The sequence below is a fragment of the Mugil cephalus genome, chromosome 7 (genome assembly GCF_022458985.1).
Source record: "Mugil cephalus isolate CIBA_MC_2020 chromosome 7, CIBA_Mcephalus_1.1, whole genome shotgun sequence".
NCBI classification, from domain to species: domain Eukaryota; kingdom Metazoa; phylum Chordata; class Actinopteri; order Mugiliformes; family Mugilidae; genus Mugil; species Mugil cephalus.
The window spans coordinates 19,631,072-19,651,395 of record NC_061776.1 but is presented as its reverse complement, the minus strand read 5'-3'; the positions used below and the strand labels follow the sequence as shown (position 1 = coordinate 19,651,395).

At 44.7% G+C, this 20,324-nt stretch overlaps 3 protein-coding genes across 3 annotated transcripts; 2 read left to right on the top strand and 1 right to left on the bottom strand.

Moving 5' to 3' along the window:
- Positions 1 to 38: 38 nt before the first annotated feature.
- Positions 39 to 1,989, bottom strand: LOC125011478 (transcription factor JunD-like). The gene has a single exon (XM_047590715.1). It carries the CDS (start codon positions 1,706 to 1,708, stop codon positions 773 to 775), a length of 936 nt encoding a protein of 311 aa, XP_047446671.1. The 5' UTR covers positions 1,709 to 1,989; the 3' UTR covers positions 39 to 772.
- Positions 1,990 to 3,963: 1,974 nt separating this feature from the next.
- On the top strand, positions 3,964 to 6,717 carry LOC125011477 (pyroglutamyl-peptidase 1-like). Its single transcript, XM_047590714.1, has 5 exons — positions 3,964 to 4,221; positions 4,676 to 4,728; positions 4,940 to 5,056; positions 5,185 to 5,417; positions 5,752 to 6,717. Exons 1-5 carry the CDS (start codon positions 4,191 to 4,193, stop codon positions 5,960 to 5,962), a joined length of 645 nt encoding a protein of 214 aa, XP_047446670.1. The 5' UTR covers positions 3,964 to 4,190; the 3' UTR covers positions 5,963 to 6,717.
- A 2,093-nt stretch (positions 6,718 to 8,810) lies between these two features.
- On the top strand, positions 8,811 to 20,229 carry LOC125010792 (regulator of nonsense transcripts 1). Its single transcript, XM_047589612.1, has 24 exons — positions 8,811 to 9,268; positions 9,693 to 9,829; positions 10,199 to 10,288; positions 10,823 to 10,990; positions 11,098 to 11,278; positions 11,876 to 12,037; positions 12,363 to 12,447; positions 12,578 to 12,676; positions 13,034 to 13,142; positions 13,285 to 13,444; positions 13,574 to 13,692; positions 13,889 to 14,053; positions 14,227 to 14,341; positions 14,456 to 14,599; positions 14,692 to 14,905; positions 15,034 to 15,151; positions 15,302 to 15,458; positions 15,685 to 15,827; positions 15,946 to 16,120; positions 16,372 to 16,453; positions 16,555 to 16,716; positions 16,804 to 17,060; positions 17,509 to 17,631; positions 17,974 to 20,229. Exons 1-23 carry the CDS (start codon positions 9,092 to 9,094, stop codon positions 17,626 to 17,628), a joined length of 3,339 nt encoding a protein of 1,112 aa, XP_047445568.1. The 5' UTR covers positions 8,811 to 9,091; the 3' UTR covers positions 17,629 to 17,631; positions 17,974 to 20,229.
- The last annotated feature ends 95 nt before the right edge of the window (positions 20,230 to 20,324 follow it).

The following is a 20,324-nucleotide window of genomic DNA, read 5'->3' as shown; positions in this document are numbered from 1 at the left end:
GCAGCCTCAAGTTTTAATAAGGTACAAAACACATCAGCTTTATAATGTAGTGAATTTAATACAGGTAGAGACTTGTCCATTACACATGGATACATGGGGTTTCTCAGCACGTACAAATACATTCATGGACATTTGGCCACTGAAGAACAACACAGCAGCCATAATGGAAAATACAATGGTTACTGTACACAAAAGCGACGACACATGCAGTGTTCAGTTTTGCAAAACAAAGGGAAATAAGACCATATGTAAAACAAGAAATATAAAATATATATATATTTGTCATTACTAAGTGCTTGTAAACAAGTAAGGCGTTAGATTACTCAGTGGGTGACAGCACTTGGTGACACCCTGGTGTTTGGTTGCACCCTTGTTGAGATTGTCCAGCTTACACGCAGATAAATGCTATCCTCTAGCAGTCCAATGGATAACGGTTTGCTACATGGCTTCCCCACTATTATAGTGTCTGCGCAACACTGCAAGATGTTCATGAACCAAAACAGGCGGCGGTCCATACCTGCTGCTGCTTCACCTTTTTATTTTTCCAGTTAACTGGCAGATCTTATCTAGGCCTGCTGTTTGTACAGTGCAGTCTGTTTTGTTTCTCCATTACTGCCTTTTATCTGGATGGTGCATTTACAATGACCTCGCATTAAAGTGTCTGATAAGGATTTAGGATACAGAACGCAAGTGTTCCTGATAATGCTGGCCTGTATTCTTGAGAACATTAAGAGCTGTATAAACGTCAGTTAAGATCACCTTTCCTGGGACTTTAGTAAGCCTGGACCTGGTTTGGTAAAAGCTGGCATCCGCTGCTCACATGGTTCATCACCTTCTGCTTGAGCTGGGCCACTTGCTCCCTGAGGACGCTGGCCGTGGATGCCAGCTCGGTGTTCTGCGTTTTTAGGGTCTTGACCTTGTCCTCCAGCCTGGAGATCCTCTCCAGTTTTCTCTTGCGACACTTGGAGGCGGCTATCCTGTTTCGCAGCTTCTTCCTCTCCGCCTTGATGCGCTCCTGGTTGTCCATGTCAATGGGAGACAGGGGAGGGCTGTCCCCGAAGCTCTGCATGTCTGGTACGGTCTGGGGCTCGTCTTTCACCCCGCCGACCGACTGGAGTCGTGACAGAGCCGCCGCAGCGGCCGCCTGTTGCTGCGCGCTGGTCAGATGAGACGGAGGCGGCGGGAAGGGAATGGTGTCCGTGGAGTAGTTGATGGTGGTGGCTCCGAGCGGGCTGGCCGCATAGCCGTTCAAAGTAGTGTACACCGGAAGGTCTGACGCCTGAAGCCCGGCCGAGACGGCTGCGTTGGACGATCCGAGGAGCTCCAGTCTATCCACGGAGACGCACCCCGCCTCGCTCAGCTGGTTCTGCTTGTGAAGATCCTCCAGCGCCTTGACAAAGCCCTCCGCGAATTCCTGTTCGTCGCTGGCCGACTTCGGGTAGAGGAACTGGGAGGTCGGGTTGGTGGTCGTGACCAGACCGTTGGACTGGATGATAAGGCGCTCCAGGTCCGGAGAGGTTAGTTTCAAGAGTCCCAAGTCGGGGGAGTTGAGAAGTCCGTCTGTGTCCCGGAGCGGGTTTGATTTGAGCTCGGAGTTCTGGTCGTCCAGGTTCAGATTAATTTCCTTCTTCATCATCGTGCTCTGGGAGTAGATGCTGGAAACCCTCGGAGTATTCACCACGGCGCCTTGGTAGAGGGTTGTTTCCATTCTACACCCTCATATGAGGGAGTGTTGAGCGTTACGCATTAACAAGTATTGAACAGACACATCCGAACATGAGGAAAACAGCTGATCCTTATTTTAAATGATCCCGTTTCTTTGTCCGCTTCTCGTGTTAGCCTGCCGCTCACTCTCTCAGTCGACCACTTGAGCTATTATGCCTGAGGGTCTCTGTTGTGTCCCTCTTGCGCGCGTATGATATTGTCTTTTCCCGATGGCACGACTGCTATGCGCAGCGCCAGACCTCTCTCGCTTTCTAGCCCTAAAAATTCCATTATGTCACTCCAGAGCGCGGAGATTGGCCCAAAATGACGTTGGTTTCCGGTTCAATTTGAATAAGGGGCAGAGCCGGTCTTTATTGCCATGGAGACTTTAGGTAAACTACAAACAGTGCAATGCATTGTGGTTTGATGTCATAGCATAAAAAAGCTCAGGGTCGCCAAAAGAGAGCAGAGACTGGGCGGGGAAGGTGTAAGAGGCGAGGGCCAAGGAAAGGAAGAACAGAGGAACAGGCTTTACAGAAAATGTTCTTTCAACTCAGCCTAAAGCAGGCTTTAAAACAACACAATGCAACCGAACGGAGTAGGACACAATAAAGCTGTACCACGTTGCACTGGCTCAAGTTCAAACCGTTCACCACACTGTAGTTATAGCACCCCTCCCTCCAGCTCTTTAAGGACAGGTAACATTCAGCGCTCACACAAACAACACTAAGAGAGACTCTTAAAATGTGATGTCTCAGCGTGTCCTGGGGGGGTGTTCGGCTTGAGCCGAGCGAGAACTAGAAAAGGGAAGGAAACAGTGGCAGCAGAATGAGGAAATCAGTCTGTACTGTGATTGAAAGTAGCTCGTGGAAAGGGTAATGTCTTGACACGTCCATCAGTGGCTTCTGAAGCACAAACACTCTTGTGTCTCCACAGTTTTAACGGCCTGTGGCTGCTGGATGCTCCTTTATGTGCTCCACAAATAGGTGGAGCGATATTATTCATCACGGTAATGAAACACAAAGCCTTAAGATTTCATTAAGATTTTTTTTTTTCATTTTGACAAAACGGACAGTATGTATAAATTCATTCGTATTTATCAGAATCCGTGCACTTCAAATCAAAGACGCAGGGACACGGAACAGAAATGAGCTTCATAAATAGCAATGTAAAAGAGAAAGCACTAAGCCGGGCCCTGTGATGGAAACTACAGTGTCAAATTATTATTCCACCCATACACAGTGAGGACGTCAGCAGGCCGTCTGCATCAGCACCACAGAGCAGAGAGGGCATCATCAGTTTCCATGGCAACACTGACACACTAGTGACGCAGGCAAGACACACACAGAGAGAGAAACAGAGAAAGGTGAACGGGTTGAGGGAGGAGAAGGGAGGGGGGACAGGGGGGGCTGTTAGCAACTGCAGTGCAGGTTGTGTAGGTGGCTGCTGGAGGTGTGGAGTGTGTGCTGTGATTCAGAGGCAGAAATCTGTGTTGATTCTGTAACCTCCAAACCACAAACATGAATGAGATAGGTTGTTTGAGACATTAACTTAATAATGCTCTCCAGAAAAAAAAAAAGAGGAGCATGTGTGGAGAGTATGTTTTCTTCTCTGTGCCAGTCACATTGGGTGCAGTGTCCAGAATGTGTGAGTCATTTCGCAACACAGGGGTGTGGACCGCGCCGAGAATGAAAAAAGGAAAAAAAAAAAAACGAGCTGTTCCAGCAGGCGATATTAGATTAGCTGTGACTTCATGACAATAAACCGAGAAGGTTTGTCCTCGTCTACGCTCAGGTACTGGAGCGTGTCAGAGGCGGCGTGAGATACGCTTTGTCCACCTTCGCACAGAGAACTATCCGTTGATTATAGCTCTCTTGGGAGAGGCTCAGTGGGCACTCCTGTTCAGCTACGCCCTGTGTCACCCTCATGCCGATACAGTGCGCACATTCAAAGGTGGGAGCTGCCTAGTAAAACCAGCGAGCTGCTTCACTCGAGCAGCTGGTTGGGGTTGAACGTTAACTCACGGGCTGTCTCGGCAGCTCACACTGAGAGAAGGGTTGTTTACACTCACTTTAGTGGCCCATCTGAGTATGAATCTGGGAATGCGATTTCGGTTAGCGGTACACTTGTGGCTTAAATTCACTCTGTTTCATCAAAACACACATCATTATTGCTGAAAATGATTATTTTTCTTTCCCCACTGCCTCGGATTTATAAAGAAATATTTGTTTAATAATACAAAAGAAAGAAAGAATGGATTTTTCCACTTTTCTTATTTATTTCTATTCTGATGAACTGCCGTGGATGGATGCATGCCTGGGCAGCAGATGGCAGTATAACAACTACACACTTGATGTGTCGTTTCCTTTCGGCTGTGAAGCAGAAGAAGACGGCAGCCGAGAGCGGAGAGGGATCCTTGTTTGGGATATCTGACCACCTTCTCATTCATCAATAACAGCGCCACTCATAACAACCGATCATCAACCATGGCCGATAAGACGAAAGTAGTAGTAACAGGTGAGAGGTTTTAAATGCTCAGAGGACTGAAGGGAGACAAACGTGTGTGAAAAGTATTTCTATGTTGTCATTCCAGGGCTATTCATTTTTTTTTTTAATTATTATTATTTATTCATATCCGTGCTGCACAATTAACATGGATTTAAATGTTGCTATTTCATTGTATATATGTAATGGCACGACTTTCAAAAATATAGAGAATAATGTCATGAGAGAAGATAAACCCGGAGAAGGAAATCATTCTATGTGTCTTCTGTGTCAGGTACTGTTCAAGTACAATTAATGTTTAACTCCATGTAACCTTTAGACTGTGGATGAAGAGTCTCCTTTATACATCCCTGTCCACCCTTCCCGTGAAAGATAAGCACCCTCGCTGACTGTGTTATTTACCTTGCTGCGTTGTGTGTCATTGCCGCCCTTGACAGTTCCCATCCATCACTCTTTTGTCCCACAGGGTTTGAGCCCTTCGGTGAGCACACAGTAAACTCCAGCTGGACTGCAGTACAGGTAATCTGTAATCAGCGTGTGCAAATTGAACAAAGCCGTTATATGTGCAACATGTAAATATGGTTCACCAGTAACTAGTGTTTGGAAATGGTTTGTGCGCTATGCACTCGAAGTGGAATTTCTCCTCCACTGATCAAAGGCTGCTGTTTCATTTTAAAACCCCTCCAGAGTGCGTGCTCAACTTCCATATAAATGTTTTGCTTGCTCACAGGAGCTAAAGCGAATAGGACTGGGTGAGGCAGTTGATCTGTATGTGTGCGAGGTCCCCGTTGAATACCAGGCTGTTCAGAGGCTGCTGCCTGCTCTGTGGGAAGAGCACCAGCCACAGGTAATACTGAAACCCACAGTACTGTGCTTTATTATGTCAGTGAGATGCAGCTAAAAGCCACAAGCTCGTCCCCCAAAATCACCCCAGCTGACCTTGGTCATCTCTGCGCTTTGTCGTCTTGTGAGCAGGTGGTGATCCATGTTGGAGTTTCAGGGTTAGCCACCACACTCACTCTGGAGCAGTGCGCCCACAACAATGGCTACAAACGTCTAGATAACTGCAGCTTCTGCCCGGCCTCCCAGTGTTGCGTGGAGGACGGCCCGGAGTGTATAAAATCAGTCCTGGACATGGATACAGTCTGCAAAAAAGTGAATGACTCCAACATTGGGATTGCGGTGTCCGTGTCCAAGGATGCAGGAAGGTTAGTGACATATTTATGAGTGTATTAATGCACACATTGGACTTTTGACCTGTCACCGTAGTAAAAGCACAGGTGTAACTGTTATTATTAACTTGCTTAACTGGTCCTCAGCCGGCATCACTTTAAACTGTGTAACTGTGGAATACCCTATTAACTTGTCTTTAAACCTCTACTGTATAGTCAAATACAAAATAGAATCGCAGTAGATGAAAAGTAAATGGATCGATATTTGAAAAAGATACAATATTTAGGACACATCTGGCCCTTGACTTCTGTCTGTAAGTATAAGTAATAATAAAGACATACCTAACCTTTCGTCCATGCTTCCTTGCAGATACCTGTGTGATTACACCTACTACATGTCTCTGTACCTGGGTCAGGGCCACTCTGCCTTCGTCCATGTGCCTCCACTTGGAAAACCCTACAGCAGCCAGGACCTGGGCAGAGGCCTTCAGGCGGTCATACAGGAAATGCTGACACAGCTGGAGGGACATCCCGCTGAGGAAGAGCACAAACATGGCGAGCACTGCAATTACAAGCATTAACACCAGCATCACCACCAATTACTGACTTACAACTTGCGTCGACTCAAGTCATTGGAGGCAGGAGGCGATGACTTAGAGTGGACCATTAACTCGAGAGAATAACGTTGTGACTTTCTGATTTGTTGTCTCTTTGAAGTCTGTCTTAACTGGGTGCTTTTAAAAAGCTTCAAATATGCTGGTCTGTTTTAGACTACCTTGGCTACAACATCTGTTTAATGTAGTCTACGATGTCTGATGTGTTTCTGTTGTGCATGAGTAGTTGGCATCGGTGAGTGTTTGTCGTGTCCGATCTTCAGTACGACTATGAAAAGAGATGTGAGCACAACAGCATTATTAATGTTGTGTTTTGTAAAAAGGGGACTATATGAATACACGACGTATAGTTTAACTACAAGTTATATGCGGTGACACAGCGTGCAAACTTTCACGCTAACTTGCAGTTTAAAAGCCCTGACATTCCCCTGCTGCCTCTGAGCCTTCCTGTCGATGATTTCTGTTTTGCTCCGTCCTCTGAACGCTCTTGATGGGATTTGGATGATATCTTAAAAGTAGTAAATTATTCCTTATGTGGCTTGTATTTACCCCACAGGGAAATTGGTGACTTCTGAATCATGGAAGATTTGCCTATCTCAGGGAATATGTTGCACATACAATCAGTATTGAGTAACTTGATCAATTTGATGTGTTCTATGTATGAGTAGCTTTGCAAAGCAAAGCAATCTTAACACCATGCTTAATTAAAGCACTTCACACAGGCTTGATTTTATTTGTCATTGTTAGTCTGAAGTACTTGGTCACATGAAATTCTGCAGGCTATCTGATGTTTTGATATTTTTTATTATAAAGAAAAAGTCGGCACCGGAAAAAATAAATCACACACTCTTATATTTCCTTGGACCGTCTTTAGCTTTGATTACAGTAGCACTCCCTGTGGTATTGTTTCAATAAGAAGCTTCTGCAGTGTCACAAGATTTATTTACACCCGTCCGTTGCATTCATTTTTCTCCGAGATCTTGTATTGATGATGACAGAGTGTGACTACTGCACAAAGACGTGATTGTCATCATGGAATATACCCGTGACATCTGGAAAGAAAAAAATCCATTGATGGAATAACCTGGCCATTCAGTATATCCAGGTAGTCAGCTGACCTCATTCTTTGGGCATAATGTTGCTGAACCTGGATCAGAGCAACTGCCCCCCTCAGGCTGGTACAGTAGACACTAGGCATTATGGGTGCATCGCTTCATCTGCCCTGATGTCCCATCACTCTGGAACAGGGTCAATCTGGACTCATCAGATGATGGTTCCTCACTATCCTCACGGTTTTTAATAATGTGTTGCACATCTATTAACCCAATTTTAGTTGTTTCTCCTTAGATGTTGACACCTGAAAGATAACTGCTGCAGTAATAATCCAGTAGGAGACATGTACCTGTTTCCTTAGTTAAATCCAGGCAGTGTATAACATGGTGATATTTCAAAATGAAACTCTTAGCAGCTATTGTAATTACTGGTAGTGTATATAGAAGTAACTTACCTCCTCTGGTAGGTAGGTTTTAGCAATGACTGAGAAGAGGATGATGATGGATGGCACTGTGAACGATCACTCTGTGTCACGTTGCACGGCAAGGAGAGTCGGTATCGCTTCACTAGCTACCTACTAAATCTAAGAAACAGGGATTGTAAAAAGGGGAAGATAATTTCAATGTAAGACTTGCTACTATGTTTTTCTAGAGATTCTAATTAAGATAAGGCAGCTGGCAGATGCTAAGTCTGCAATCTGTCCCGAGTCTCTGGAATGTGCTCTGGAAACTTTCCACCGATTGTCATGTGGCTGTTACAATAAATTCCTTGAGACTTTATTCACTTTCGGATTCCCTTCCGAGTTACGGTAAAACGGTTACGGTCTTACTGTGACCTGTTGAACTTGTTCTAAACCTGATTGCTGATGAATGAGAACAAATAAGGCTCAGGTTCAAATGAAATCAAACTTAATTGTTGTTGCAGTTCTTACAATATTGCACAATTTGTCCTGGCTATGGGAGTAACATATTTTAGTCTCATTTAAAAGGAAAGCACTGGGAGGGTTTTAGTAAATACATCTACAAGTGCTTCTTACGGGAATTGCTGGACAACTGAATGACGTACGGTAGATATTTCTGAACATCGTTTATATTGGCTTCAGAAAACACATAGCAGTGTATACAGTAAAACACACTTTAGTGCGTGGTCGGAAAAATACCTCAAGTCTGTTCCAAAGGTTTGCTGTAGTGGGGTGTTTATTGGACAATGGTCGATGTTTGTTGAACACTACAACCCGATTGGTTCACTCACCAGAGTTAGCGCACGATTTGCCTGTGAAAATATGTGATCACACCCCAGCTTGCACGACATTTCATTAAACTTTACAGAATAACTTAAACAAAAGAAATGGGGAACTCTACAGTTTCTGAGCCGCTCTTTCTCTTTCAGTTTCTTTCCAGGATGTAGATGCTTATCTCTCATCCTCATCCTCAAACATGTGTAAACATTTAAGGTCATGGCTGTTCTTACAATCATTAGCGGCGGCTCAACTACTGGTAGGACCAGTCTTATCTGGTCACTACTCATTAATATATATATATATATATTATATATAATATATATATATATATATATTTTTTTTTTTTTTTCATTTTAATCTTGGGTCAACAGGTAGTAGACACAGTCCTGATGTCCCTCTCCCCTGGTCCTCCTGTCAACTAAATGTGAGACAGAAACAGGATCAGGTTGGAGTATTCATGTGTTAAGATCCGCCCATTTACTGCATAATAGGTTTTTAATAAAACACCTTTGTGAGCAAATAAGCAGTGGATTGTCCCTCTTGTGTTCCACTATGTCTTCTTGCCTCCTTCCCTTCAGGTGACTTCCTGGTAGGGAGTGAGGAGAGGGACCGAGCGAGCGGGGGAGTGGAGACGAACGGAACGGTGCCACCGCCGAGGCTCCATCCACCTCTACCTCTATTAGCACCAGGGGCTGGCATTTTCGCGTCGCTACCTCGCTTCTTTTATCCCACATCTCCCCCGGAATAGCTGCCGTTCGTGGGATATTGCCGCGATATCGTTGACAGGCAGCCCGTTTGAAACCATGAGTGTCGAGGCGTACGGGCCGAGCTCGCAGACTCTAACCTTCCTGGACACGGAGGAAGCGGAGCTGCTGGGAGCGGACACCCAGGGCTCCGAGTACGACTTCACCGACTTCACCCTGCCGAGCCAGACCCAGACCCAGACCCAGGGCCAGACCCAGAGCCAGCTAGACAGCCAGGTTCGTGTGGTCATTTTCCTCGCATCCTCCTGTGTTGACAAAATTAGCCAAGGCTAGCTAGCAGCATCGATTCCCATGCTTTTATCAAGCTAATTGGCTAGCATGCTAACTAGCATGTCTAGAGTCAGATTATTATTGATTTATGCATCGGTAGAGCCACCAGTTAGGTTTGTCTGTGTGGCAGAGCAGCTTGACAGGCCTTTATTTATCCTTACTAGCACTTACATGGACTACATATATACACTGACAACATTCACACAGCAAAGTGGATACAATTGCTCTGATGCGCTGATAATTCAGTCAAGTAACCAGTTAAATGTGATCTTTGTTTAACCGTCTGCATGTCCAGGTTGAGACAAACTGTGATCCCGTCGGTTTGCATTGTCCTACATGTCTTACTTCCCTGTGTCCGTCTCCTCCTCAGGTCAATGGTCCTGACGGTGTGCTGCAGAATGGAGACGACCCTGTGGTGAAGGCCAGTCAGCTGCTGGCTGAGCTGAACTTTGAGGAGGATGAGGAGGACACCTACTACACCAAGGACCTCCCCGTGCATGCCTGCAGGTAAAGAACCAGCCTATAATGACTGGTGCGCTGTCATTTTTTCGTGATGATTTTGTTTCACTATTTTTTTTTCCTTGCATGTCACCTCTCTCTTAGTTTTTGGTGTCATCTTCTGTCCACCTGTTACTTTGTCAGCTTCTACAAGCTTAATATAAAGTGTAACTTGTACAGTGTTTGATGTGCGTACACCGTTGCTGTAGATGAATATAAAGATGCTTTAGGTTATGCAGTAGGCAGTCCTGCAGCAATATTTGAAATCAATGCGTCCAAAATCAGGTTGTCACTCCATCCTTCGTATATGTCACACGGTCTGTGCTGTCATGCCTTATATACTTTGAGTTCTCTTTTTAATTACGACCTTTCCTTTAGTTACTGTGGGATTCACGACCCAGCCTGCGTGGTCTACTGCAACACCAGCAAGAAGTGGTTTTGTAATGGCCGCGGAAACACATCTGGCAGGTGAGACTGAAGGACTTACCAGCCTGTTATTGACCCTGCCTCGTGGTGTACTTATCTAAATGAGCCTGGGGAGAATCATTTTACAGGTAAAGCAGGAGCGCGGTGACTGTGATAACAACTTTATGTTGTGTTCAGAAACCTCTGTGGAAAGAAGAGACTCATTTGTCTTTAAACTTTGGACGTAAATCACTGTAATGTTTGTCCAGTAACGTTCAGAAAACATCGGCGAGATGGGACAATGCCACATCTGGTTCTGTGTGTTCAGCCGTTTGAGTAAACACATGTGCTGACAAAGGCTGCATCATGTTGTGTCAGTGTATCTGATGGCTGCATTGTTTTTTTGGGAGTCATCATGTTTCATAATTTCCCTCCATCTCGTTTTATTAGCATCTGGCTAAACTAACAGACGTGGTGATCTAACATGTTACGACTTCTCCGCAGCGTGCAATAAGCCCCCTTACTGCACACAGGAGTGCAGTCTTTTGCATCGCCCCTTGCTGATGTCGGCCTTAATTGTGATTCTCTTCACTGTAGCCACATCGTAAACCACCTGGTGAGGGCAAAGTCCAAGGAGGTGACCCTGCATAAAGACGGTCCTCTGGGGGAAACCGTTTTGGAGTGCTACAACTGTGGCTGTCGCAACGTCTTCTTGCTGGGATTCATCCCCGCCAAAGCAGACTCTGTTGTGGTGTTACTGTGCAGGTAAGGGCGCTGTTCATCCCGAATTCCCTGACAATGGGATCAATACAAGAAGAATACACCAAGTGTATTTGACGTTTCTTTCTTTTTTTCCTTTGGTTGTATCGTAGGCAGCCATGTGCCAGCCAGAGTAGCTTGAAAGACATCAACTGGGACAGCTCACAGTGGCAGCCCCTCATCCAGGACCGCTGCTTCCTCTCTTGGCTGGTCAAAATCCCTTCAGAGCAGGAGCAGCTCCGGGCCCGTCAGATCACCGCGCAGCAGATCAACAAGCTGGAGGAGCTCTGGAAGGTACGTTCAGCTCAACTGTCCTATGTAAATAATCCAAACCACAGAGATTAAATTTAAATTTGGGTCCAGCTATATCTGTATATTTAGCCAGATATATTCATACAGCTGGTTGTGATGCAAATTACTTAACTGAGTTGTTCACGCTGCCTGTTTCATGTCCGTGTTTCTATTTTTTTTCTAGTTTTGTTATAGACAAGCTTGATGCACCTGCCAGTGTGTGTCTTAGAATAATTAACTAATGCTAACGCTCTTTAGCTAATATATACTTAACTCACAATAACCGTGGTATTAACTGTGAGGCTCCTGTCTCTTCTTCTCTTGTAAATGGAAAGAAATACAGTTTGCGTAGCAGTGTACTCATTTCGGCTTAATGCTTAAAGTGCAAACATTGCGTTAAAATTAGAAACTAATGAGAAAACGACCCTACCCTACACTTACATATTTTTCGCTTAAGATACTTAGACTGTAGTTGTTTACTTATAACGATGTCTCTGTTGTATTTAAGTGAAGCATCTTTTATTAAAATCTATTTTTGCTTCGCTATCCCTGCTTTAATTATTCCATTAATCATGCGGGATCTTGTTTGTTGGGCTGCAGGAAAACCCCACTGCCACCTTGGAGGACCTGGAGAAGCCCGGAGTAGACGAGGAGCCTCAGCACGTCCTGCTTCGCTACGAGGACGCCTACCAGTACCAGAACATCTTCGGTCCCCTTGTGAAGCTGGAAGCTGACTATGATAAAAAACTCAAAGAGTCACAGGTGAACAACAGCTTCTTAATAATGAAAGGCTTTTGTTTACTATTTTACACTGTGAAGTTAAACTGTTACTTGAATAGTGACCGATTGGTCTTCAGCAGATCAAATAATGAATCATTATAGTTTCCGCTGTTGTTTAATTTAGTTTATTTTCTCAAGCTGGAAATACTTTTTCTATCCTTTAGAACTTTAATTTTCACCAATGTGTTTTACTTCTCTCACTCTGTTATTGTTACTCCGCTTTGTAAAGCGTCTTGAGACAGTTTGTATTGTTATTGGCGCTATATAAATAAAAATTGAATTGAAATTGAATTGAACTTCTCAACAGACACAAGACAACATCACAGTCAGATGGGACTTGGGGCTCAACAAGAAGAGGATTGCTTATTTTACCCTTCCCAAGACAGACTCTGGTATTTATTTGTAGTTTAACTTAACGTTTAACGCTGTAATTTTCTCTCCAAATTTGTATCATTGTCAAAACACATTTGTCTGAGGCTTTACCTTTATACTAATATTTTGTGTTGCTCTGCTTTGTTCTAGATATGAGACTGATGCAGGGAGATGAAATTTGCCTCAGGTACAAAGGAGACCTGGCTCCTCCATGGAAAGGCATTGGACACGTCATCAAAGTCCCAGATAGTATCCTCATCCTGGTGTTAATAGACATACCTTACCTTACCATTTGTGATGATTACACATTTTATCTGTAATTTGCACATTTATCACTTGGCAAAGTGAAATCTGGATATTTAGTAACACCTAGTGGCAGCGGTAGGGACTACAATAATATAAACACACTTGTCTTTGCCTCCACAGTTTACTTTAAACCTAAAACCAGTCGCCAATGATTCACTGATGCTCAGCTGTGGTTTTGATTAAGAGAAACAAACTATAGGGAGGGTCGTATGTTTTTATGAACACATTCTGTCCCAGCATTTACCATGAATGTTTAACAGTAGTTAACGGGTTGTGCCATTCCTTGACCTTCTGTCTCAGACTATGGTGATGAGATCGCCATAGAGCTCAGGAGCAGTGCTGGGGCTCCAGTGGAGATCCCTCACAACTTTCAGGTTGACTTTGTATGGAAGTCCACTTCCTTTGACAGGTATTCATAAAACACACGCCATTAGCTTTTGATGTAATCAAAGTAAGCGAGGCCTGTAACCAGACTTTTTCTGTACCAGTGATAAGACGTGTGTTTTTTTATTGAAAATGTCATTGTCTGTTTGTGTTTGTCCATTTTCCAGGATGCAAAGTGCCCTGAAGACATTTGCTGTGGATGAGACTTCGGTCTCTGGTTATATTTACCACAAACTGTTGGGACATGAGGTGGAGGATGTAGTCATCAAGTGCCAGCTCCCCAAACGCTTCACCGCTCAAGGTTTACCTGACCTCAACCACTCCCAGGTGAGTTTAGAGTGTGGACTATAAAAATGACAACAATTAAAACTTAAACTAAATTTATTTTACCTTTCACCTGGCTTTTGAGGTTTTGTCATGTCGGATGTCACATGAAAATGGTCTGTTGCATTGCAGGTGTACGCTGTGAAGACTGTGCTGCAACGGCCCCTCAGTTTGATCCAGGGTCCTCCTGGAACAGGGAAGACGGTCACCTCTGCCACCATTGTGTACCACCTGGCTAGACAGGGCAATGGGTAAGAAACTCTACTTCTGTGTAGTCGTTTTTTCTTACACTGCGTTTATAATCAACAGTTAATTTTAGTCCTTCATCTACGCTGTGTTAAACTGATCCACAAGTTTTTACTAACTTGATTAGCAGACTGTGTTATGGAGAATGGCTCATCTGTATGTTAAGGCCCTAAGACAGTAATGTAACTTTCACACCTCCAGGCCAGTGCTGGTTTGTGCTCCCAGTAACATTGCTGTCGACCAGCTGACTGAGAAGATCCACCAGACGGGGCTCAAGGTGGTGAGGCTGTGTGCTAAGAGCAGGGAAGCCATAGACTCACCTGTGTCCTTCCTGGCTCTGCACAACCAGACCCGTAACATGGACAGGTAACTTGATATGATGTGTCTGGAGTTAACTCGTGCTTGCTTCCTCCTGAAAGAATTATGAACGCTAGGGGAATTAACTAACTAGCTCAAGTTATGGCTCATAACAAAACTTCAAAGTGGCCGAAAATGACAATAGGATCCAAGGCTTATTGAGCTTTGCTTCACGCCTGCAGTATGCCAGAGCTGCAGAAGCTCCAGCAGCTGAAGGATGAGACTGGAGAGTTGTCCTCTTCGGACGAGAAGCGCTACAGAGCTCTGAGACGCACGGCTGAGAGGGAGCTGCTCATGGTACGTCAACTGAATTTACTATGTGTTGTTCAAAGCTCAGATTGTTAGCCTGCAAACGTAGACTGTAGTTGGCTGACATCAACATGCGTCATTGTTTTTCTTTGTCTTCCCCAGAATGCTGATGTGATCTGCTGCACATGCGTCGGAGCAGGAGACCCTCGTCTCGCCAAGATGCAGTTCAGATCAATCCTGATTGATGAGAGCACTCAGGCCACTGAACCTGAGTGCATGGTTCCTGTTGTCCTGGGGGCCAAGCAGGTGGGAGATTCAAGAGTGAAAATTCAGCCTTAATGTCGACTGTTTGCTTAAACTGAAAGTTAAACTACGCCTAATCTTGTTTTTGTCCATAGTTGATTCTGGTGGGGGATCACTGCCAGCTGGGACCAGTGGTGATGTGTAAGAAAGCGGCTAAAGCAGGACTGTCTCAGTCTCTGTTTGAGCGTCTTGTAGTTTTGGGGATCCGGCCGATCCGTCTGCAGGTCCAGTACCGCATGCACCCGGCCCTCAGCGCCTTCCCCTCCAACATCTTCTACGAGGGCTCCCTGCAGAACGGAGTCACTGCCGGTGAGATGAAAAGACACTTTGCAGTCAGATTTTGTGATCATGGGTTATTTGCTAACCCTTTGTAGCCATTAGTAGTGTTGTAGATCATCGCGCTCCTCCTGAGTCACGTATGTCTGTTCCTTCTCCAGCTGACCGTGTGAAGAAAGGCTTTGACTTCCAGTGGCCACAACCTGACAAGCCCATGTTCTTTTATGTCACCCAAGGCCAAGAGGAAATTGCTAGCTCTGGAACATCATATCTGAACAGGTCTCACACTCTTACCATTTCAGTCACTTACAAAGAAATGTTCCTGAAAATGGCAAATCATTGAAAGTTAACCGACTTGTTTTGCATTCTTCTGCGTCACTTTGAACATTTGGTTTCTGTGTTTTGTTAAATTGCGTCGCTGTCATTCAGGACTGAGGCAGCCAATGTGGAGAAAATAACCACGAGGTTGCTAAAGGCTGGAGCTAAACCTGATCAGATTGGCATCATCACCCCTTACGAGGGACAGAGGTCCTACCTGGTCCAGTACATGCAGTTCAGCGGCTCCCTCCACACCAAGCTCTACCAGGTACAGCATCATGTTTATTTACAATTCAAGTTACACCTTTTGCATAAAAGCAATGAACCACCTGAAGGTTGAAAGAACTACAAAACATTTGTAATATCATTATAATATTGTTAAATCCCAGAGTAAATAGTATATTTTGTGAGAGATTCACCAAAAAACAATTTCTCAAATAGAATATCCTAAACAAATGAATCCTCGATTAAACTGTTTTTCATACTGTGTGCAGGAGGTGGAAATAGCCAGCGTGGATGCTTTCCAAGGCAGAGAGAAAGACTTCATCATCTTGTCATGTGTGAGGGCCAATGAGCACCAGGGCATCGGCTTCCTCAATGATCCCAGACGTCTTAACGTGGCACTCACCAGGGCCAGGTAAAACGACGCCTCTACGCTGTGCACAAAATCTTGAACATTTGCCCGGTGCTGATAGTAGACTAATTATCCTCCTTGTGGTAACGTTTAACAATAATCCTCTGCCGTGGTCTCGTAGGTACGGCGTGATCATTGTGGGAAATCCCAAAGCCCTGTCCAAGCAGCCTCTGTGGAACCACCTGTTGAATTACTACAAGGAGCAGAAGGTCCTGGTTGAAGGTCCCCTGAACAACCTGAGGGAGAGCCTCATGCAGTTTAGTAAACCTCGCAAGCTGGTCAACACCATCAATCCCGTGAGTTTAACGTGTGCATCACATACGCACTACATAATGCTGAAATAAGGACTTTTTAACTGGGTCATGAGTATTTATTTCCCGTGGGACTTGAAAAATGGGAGTTTCAAATTTACACCTACACACAGGATGAGGAATTCATGAGAAAAAAAACAACAAAAACTGAATGATACAAGAGTGGACACGCAAGATTTAATGAGCCATGTCCTAGACGACTAAAAAAAGCATTGTTGTTTTGTTTGGTTTTGCAGGGCGGTCGATTCATGAGCACCGCCATGTATGATGCCAGGGAGGCCCTCATCCCCGGGTCAGTTTATGATCGCAGCAGCAACGGTGAGTGATTCCTCACCCAGCACACACCTTTCTCTTCAATACAACTGTTTATTTTTTTCAACCATCATAGCATAACGTGCTTTTTTTTTTTCCCTCTACAGGGCGTACGTCCAACATGTATTTCCAGACCCACGACCAGATCGGTATGATTGGCACGGGCTCCGGTCCCATGTCCTCCATGAACCTCCCCATCCCCTTCAACCTCGTCATGCCTCCTATACCTCCGCCCGGGTACTTGGGACAGGCGAACGGCCCCTCTGCGGGTGAGAAACGTCACGCTAACAGAAACACGTTTTTCGGTTTGTGAAACGCGCGGCTGAGTTGTAATACCGGACATCGTTTTCATGCAGGTCGTGGCGGAGGTATGAAGGGCAAGTCGGGCAGCGGAGGAGGCGGGGGGACCAGAGGTGGACGTCAGAGGAACCGCGGCATGGGGAACAGTGGCGGGAATGGAGCGGACCGCGGGGGCCACATGACCGGCAGCCAGGCCAGCCAGGACCAGAGCTCTCAGCCGTTCTCCCAGGGGCCTCTGACGCAGGGCTACATCAACATGAGCCAGCCGTCTCAGATGAGCCAGCCAGGCCTCTCCCAGCCCGAACTCTCCCAGGTTTGTTTACGTTATGAGTAATAAGTAGCTCAGTGACTGTTATAATTGGGGTTTTGATTTCCATTTAGCTGAGTGCTCAGTGACAAATTAAACACAAGTTCATTTGGGGATGCTCGCTGCACTCAATCAAAGCATGTTGGAGAACTTTGTGACCGACTGTGTGATGCTGAGATCAGCGCTCTGTGGTACTATAGCATCTGTTGCAGGACCCTCGTTGCTAATATTAGCTCTTCATGACGCTGGCTGCATTTTTGTGGTTCTGGTTATGAATGTGTTCAGGAGCTGATGGTTTTATGTGATTTTCTGTACAGTTTATTCCAACGGTTTGTCCAGGTTTCCTGTTTGAAGACTTTTTTTGCGCAGAAGTACTAATTCATTCTCTGTCTGGAAAGTAATGAAAGAATAACTGTTGACTGGTCTCTTTCATTTTTTGTTTGTCTCTTTATAGGACAGTTACCTAGGAGACGAGTTCAAGTCCCAGATTGATGTGGCTTTGTCCCAGGACTCCACCTACCAGGGGGAGCGGGCCTACCAACATGGTGGTGTGACTGGACTGTCCCAGTACTAGACTGTAAGAAGTTCCACTGTGGGTCAAGATGACTCACCAAAATGAAAGAAATAGTTGAGGAAAAATATGATCTTCCGTTAATTAGACGATAAGATTGACAGCAGTCACGTGTCAGCAGATAGTGTGGTTCACTTGTAACCGCTTTGGTGTTTTTTATGAATAAAACAAGCATCATTGTAAGTGTAGCTTTTGTTACCATTGGATGCTAGGCTAGCCGTTCTCTGCTAAGCTAACTGCTTGCTAGCCAGGAAGGGAGTTAGCTCTTTCCAAGTAAAAGTATATGTTTTAAAACATGTTTATTAATCTTAACACTTACATCCATGTGTGTTTGTATTTATCTTGCAGCTTGCTGGAAAGGAGCTAGCCCTGTGTGGAGCTTAGTTCATTGGTATTTTAATCTGGGTAATAACAAAAAAGAACAAACATGGATACCCGTTTTCCACTGCTACAACCGAAGCACCACTGTGTGAAAGTAACAGGAGAGAGACCGTGAGAAACCAACCAATCACAAGAGTGAGAGCAAAAATGGGAGTAGAGCTGAACAGGAAGAGAGCAAGACGGAGGGAGTGGGAGGCTGGTGGAGGAGAGAAGGCGCTGCTGCTCACGCGCGAAGTCGTGGCGAAGGAGAAGGCTGTCGTCCTTGGAGCATCGCAGCTGGAGAGGCGAGACCTTCGACGGGTCGATAAGGGGGAAAGATCTGAGCAAATTCTGGAGGGAGGGAAAGGGGGCGACTGTGTCATCTTGTCCCTCGCGTGCCCCTGAACCCTCTGGGGTCTCCAGGCGGTATGGTTGAGAACCTTGCTCCAGCAGCTGAGAAAGGTGGAGAAAAGGTGTCTCACGCAAAAGTCCTCCAAGCAAAACTCAACAGGACGTCTTCTGTGACTTGGAGAGAGAACGAAAATAAACAGAGGCACAACTCTTGAAGCAGTTGATATGGCAACTTTTTTAAACTCAAAGCTTGAATCGAGGCTCTGCATCTGATCACGACTAAGCATCCAGGAGAAATGTCCGGCATTTCAAGTGAACTCAAAAGTGCTTGCTGTGCTGTGCCGCGCCTCAGCGAGCTTCTCGCAGAAAACTGAGGATCACACAGTCACGGGTCACTTGCTTTTCTTTCTCAGCTTTGAGTTGGAAAGTTTTCTAAATTAAGGCTGTTTTCATTGAGGTTTTTAGTGACGTAAGCTAGTGTAGTTGGCCGTCTTTCAAGGCAGGTCTTTCTCTAGGTGGTCTGCAATGAACAAGTGGTGGAATTAGCTCTTAAAACTACAAAAAGAAAAACATTGTTGTCTCCAGATCTGCAGAAAGTGAGACAATGTTGTTTTTTTGTTCTTTTATGTCTCTTTTTAGTCGTGCAAAAGGATGAGTGAAAGCACCATAACCAGCTTACATGTGAATGAAGCCTTCATTCTTTTCTGCTGACCCCAAAAGCCACTGAAGCTGGCAGATAGAAACCATCTGGAGCACATGTAGCTGAACGCTGCTAATAAGCCAAATGAAGAGGGTATAGTTCACCCTGAAGTCACATGTGACATGCAGACGGAGCATTTATAATCAGGATAAACGCCTGATGGTCACAATAAAGTGAGAGATGAGTTTATGAGAGGAGTGGTGAGTTTTCATACTTGTTGAGGAGTACTTGGCTACTCATTAAGAAGGACGATGGAAACTCCTCTAAGGCCCCATCTAAGTACAACCTTTCACCTTGTTGGATTCTGGTGAAAGTTATTGATATGTGGAAATGTTTCTAGTTAGAGTTCATGTCCTGGGTGTTAAATCTGGCATAGAGACACCTCAAAGTCAACTACATGGTAACCCAAATGTATGTAAGTAGGGCTTAGTTCTTTTTCTTTCTCTAGTTTTTCTTGTCCTAAGGTCTAGATAGGCTTTTAGAAAAATAGAAAACTGTCAGTGCATTTATGTTGGGGGCTCGTTTTAAATAGTCTTACTGAACACTAGAAATCTTTGTGTCAGCCTTGCTCATGTCACATTAGTGACTAGTTTGCATGTGACTTGTGTCGGTGTGTCTCACAAAGCGCTGCTTTTATTTAATTTGTGTGTTCGATCCCTAATCCTGAAAAGCACCACCTCACCTTTGACCTACAGCTTCCTAGGATGAGTTGTAACGCTGTTGACACGGAGCACTTGATGAACATATTCTCTACTAAGTTATTTCTATGTTTTGAATCTCACACTAATAAATTATCCCACACGTTAAATTAATATTTATTCCCCCCTTTCTGTATATTACAGATTTTCCCTTTAAATTATTGTCATGATTTCTAGCTAGAAGCGTCGGTTCATAAGCATACAAACATTAACACTTTAACTCACACGTATAGTTTTGCACGTCTCATGACTCGAGGGTAACTTTTTGAGTTGTTTTCCTTCTCTGTACTTGCACCATGGTGATGATCTTATTTGGTTTGTCACTGTTAAAAAACTGAAAATGAAGATGTTTTGTGTTTGCCACGAGGCTGCACCGCCTTGGTTTTTCTGCCCGCTGACTGATGTTGGTAGTTAGACAAAAAAAAACTGTGCTCACTAATGTTCTCCTGTTAATAATCCTGGAAAATTAAAGTTTGCTTCTTTTTGCTCATTGCACATGATTTCGGCGTCTTATTTCTCAGCTTCTCTGCAGGTGGAGTGTGTGGTTGTCTCTTAAATATGCGTGTTGTAATGATAAAAATAATAACTTT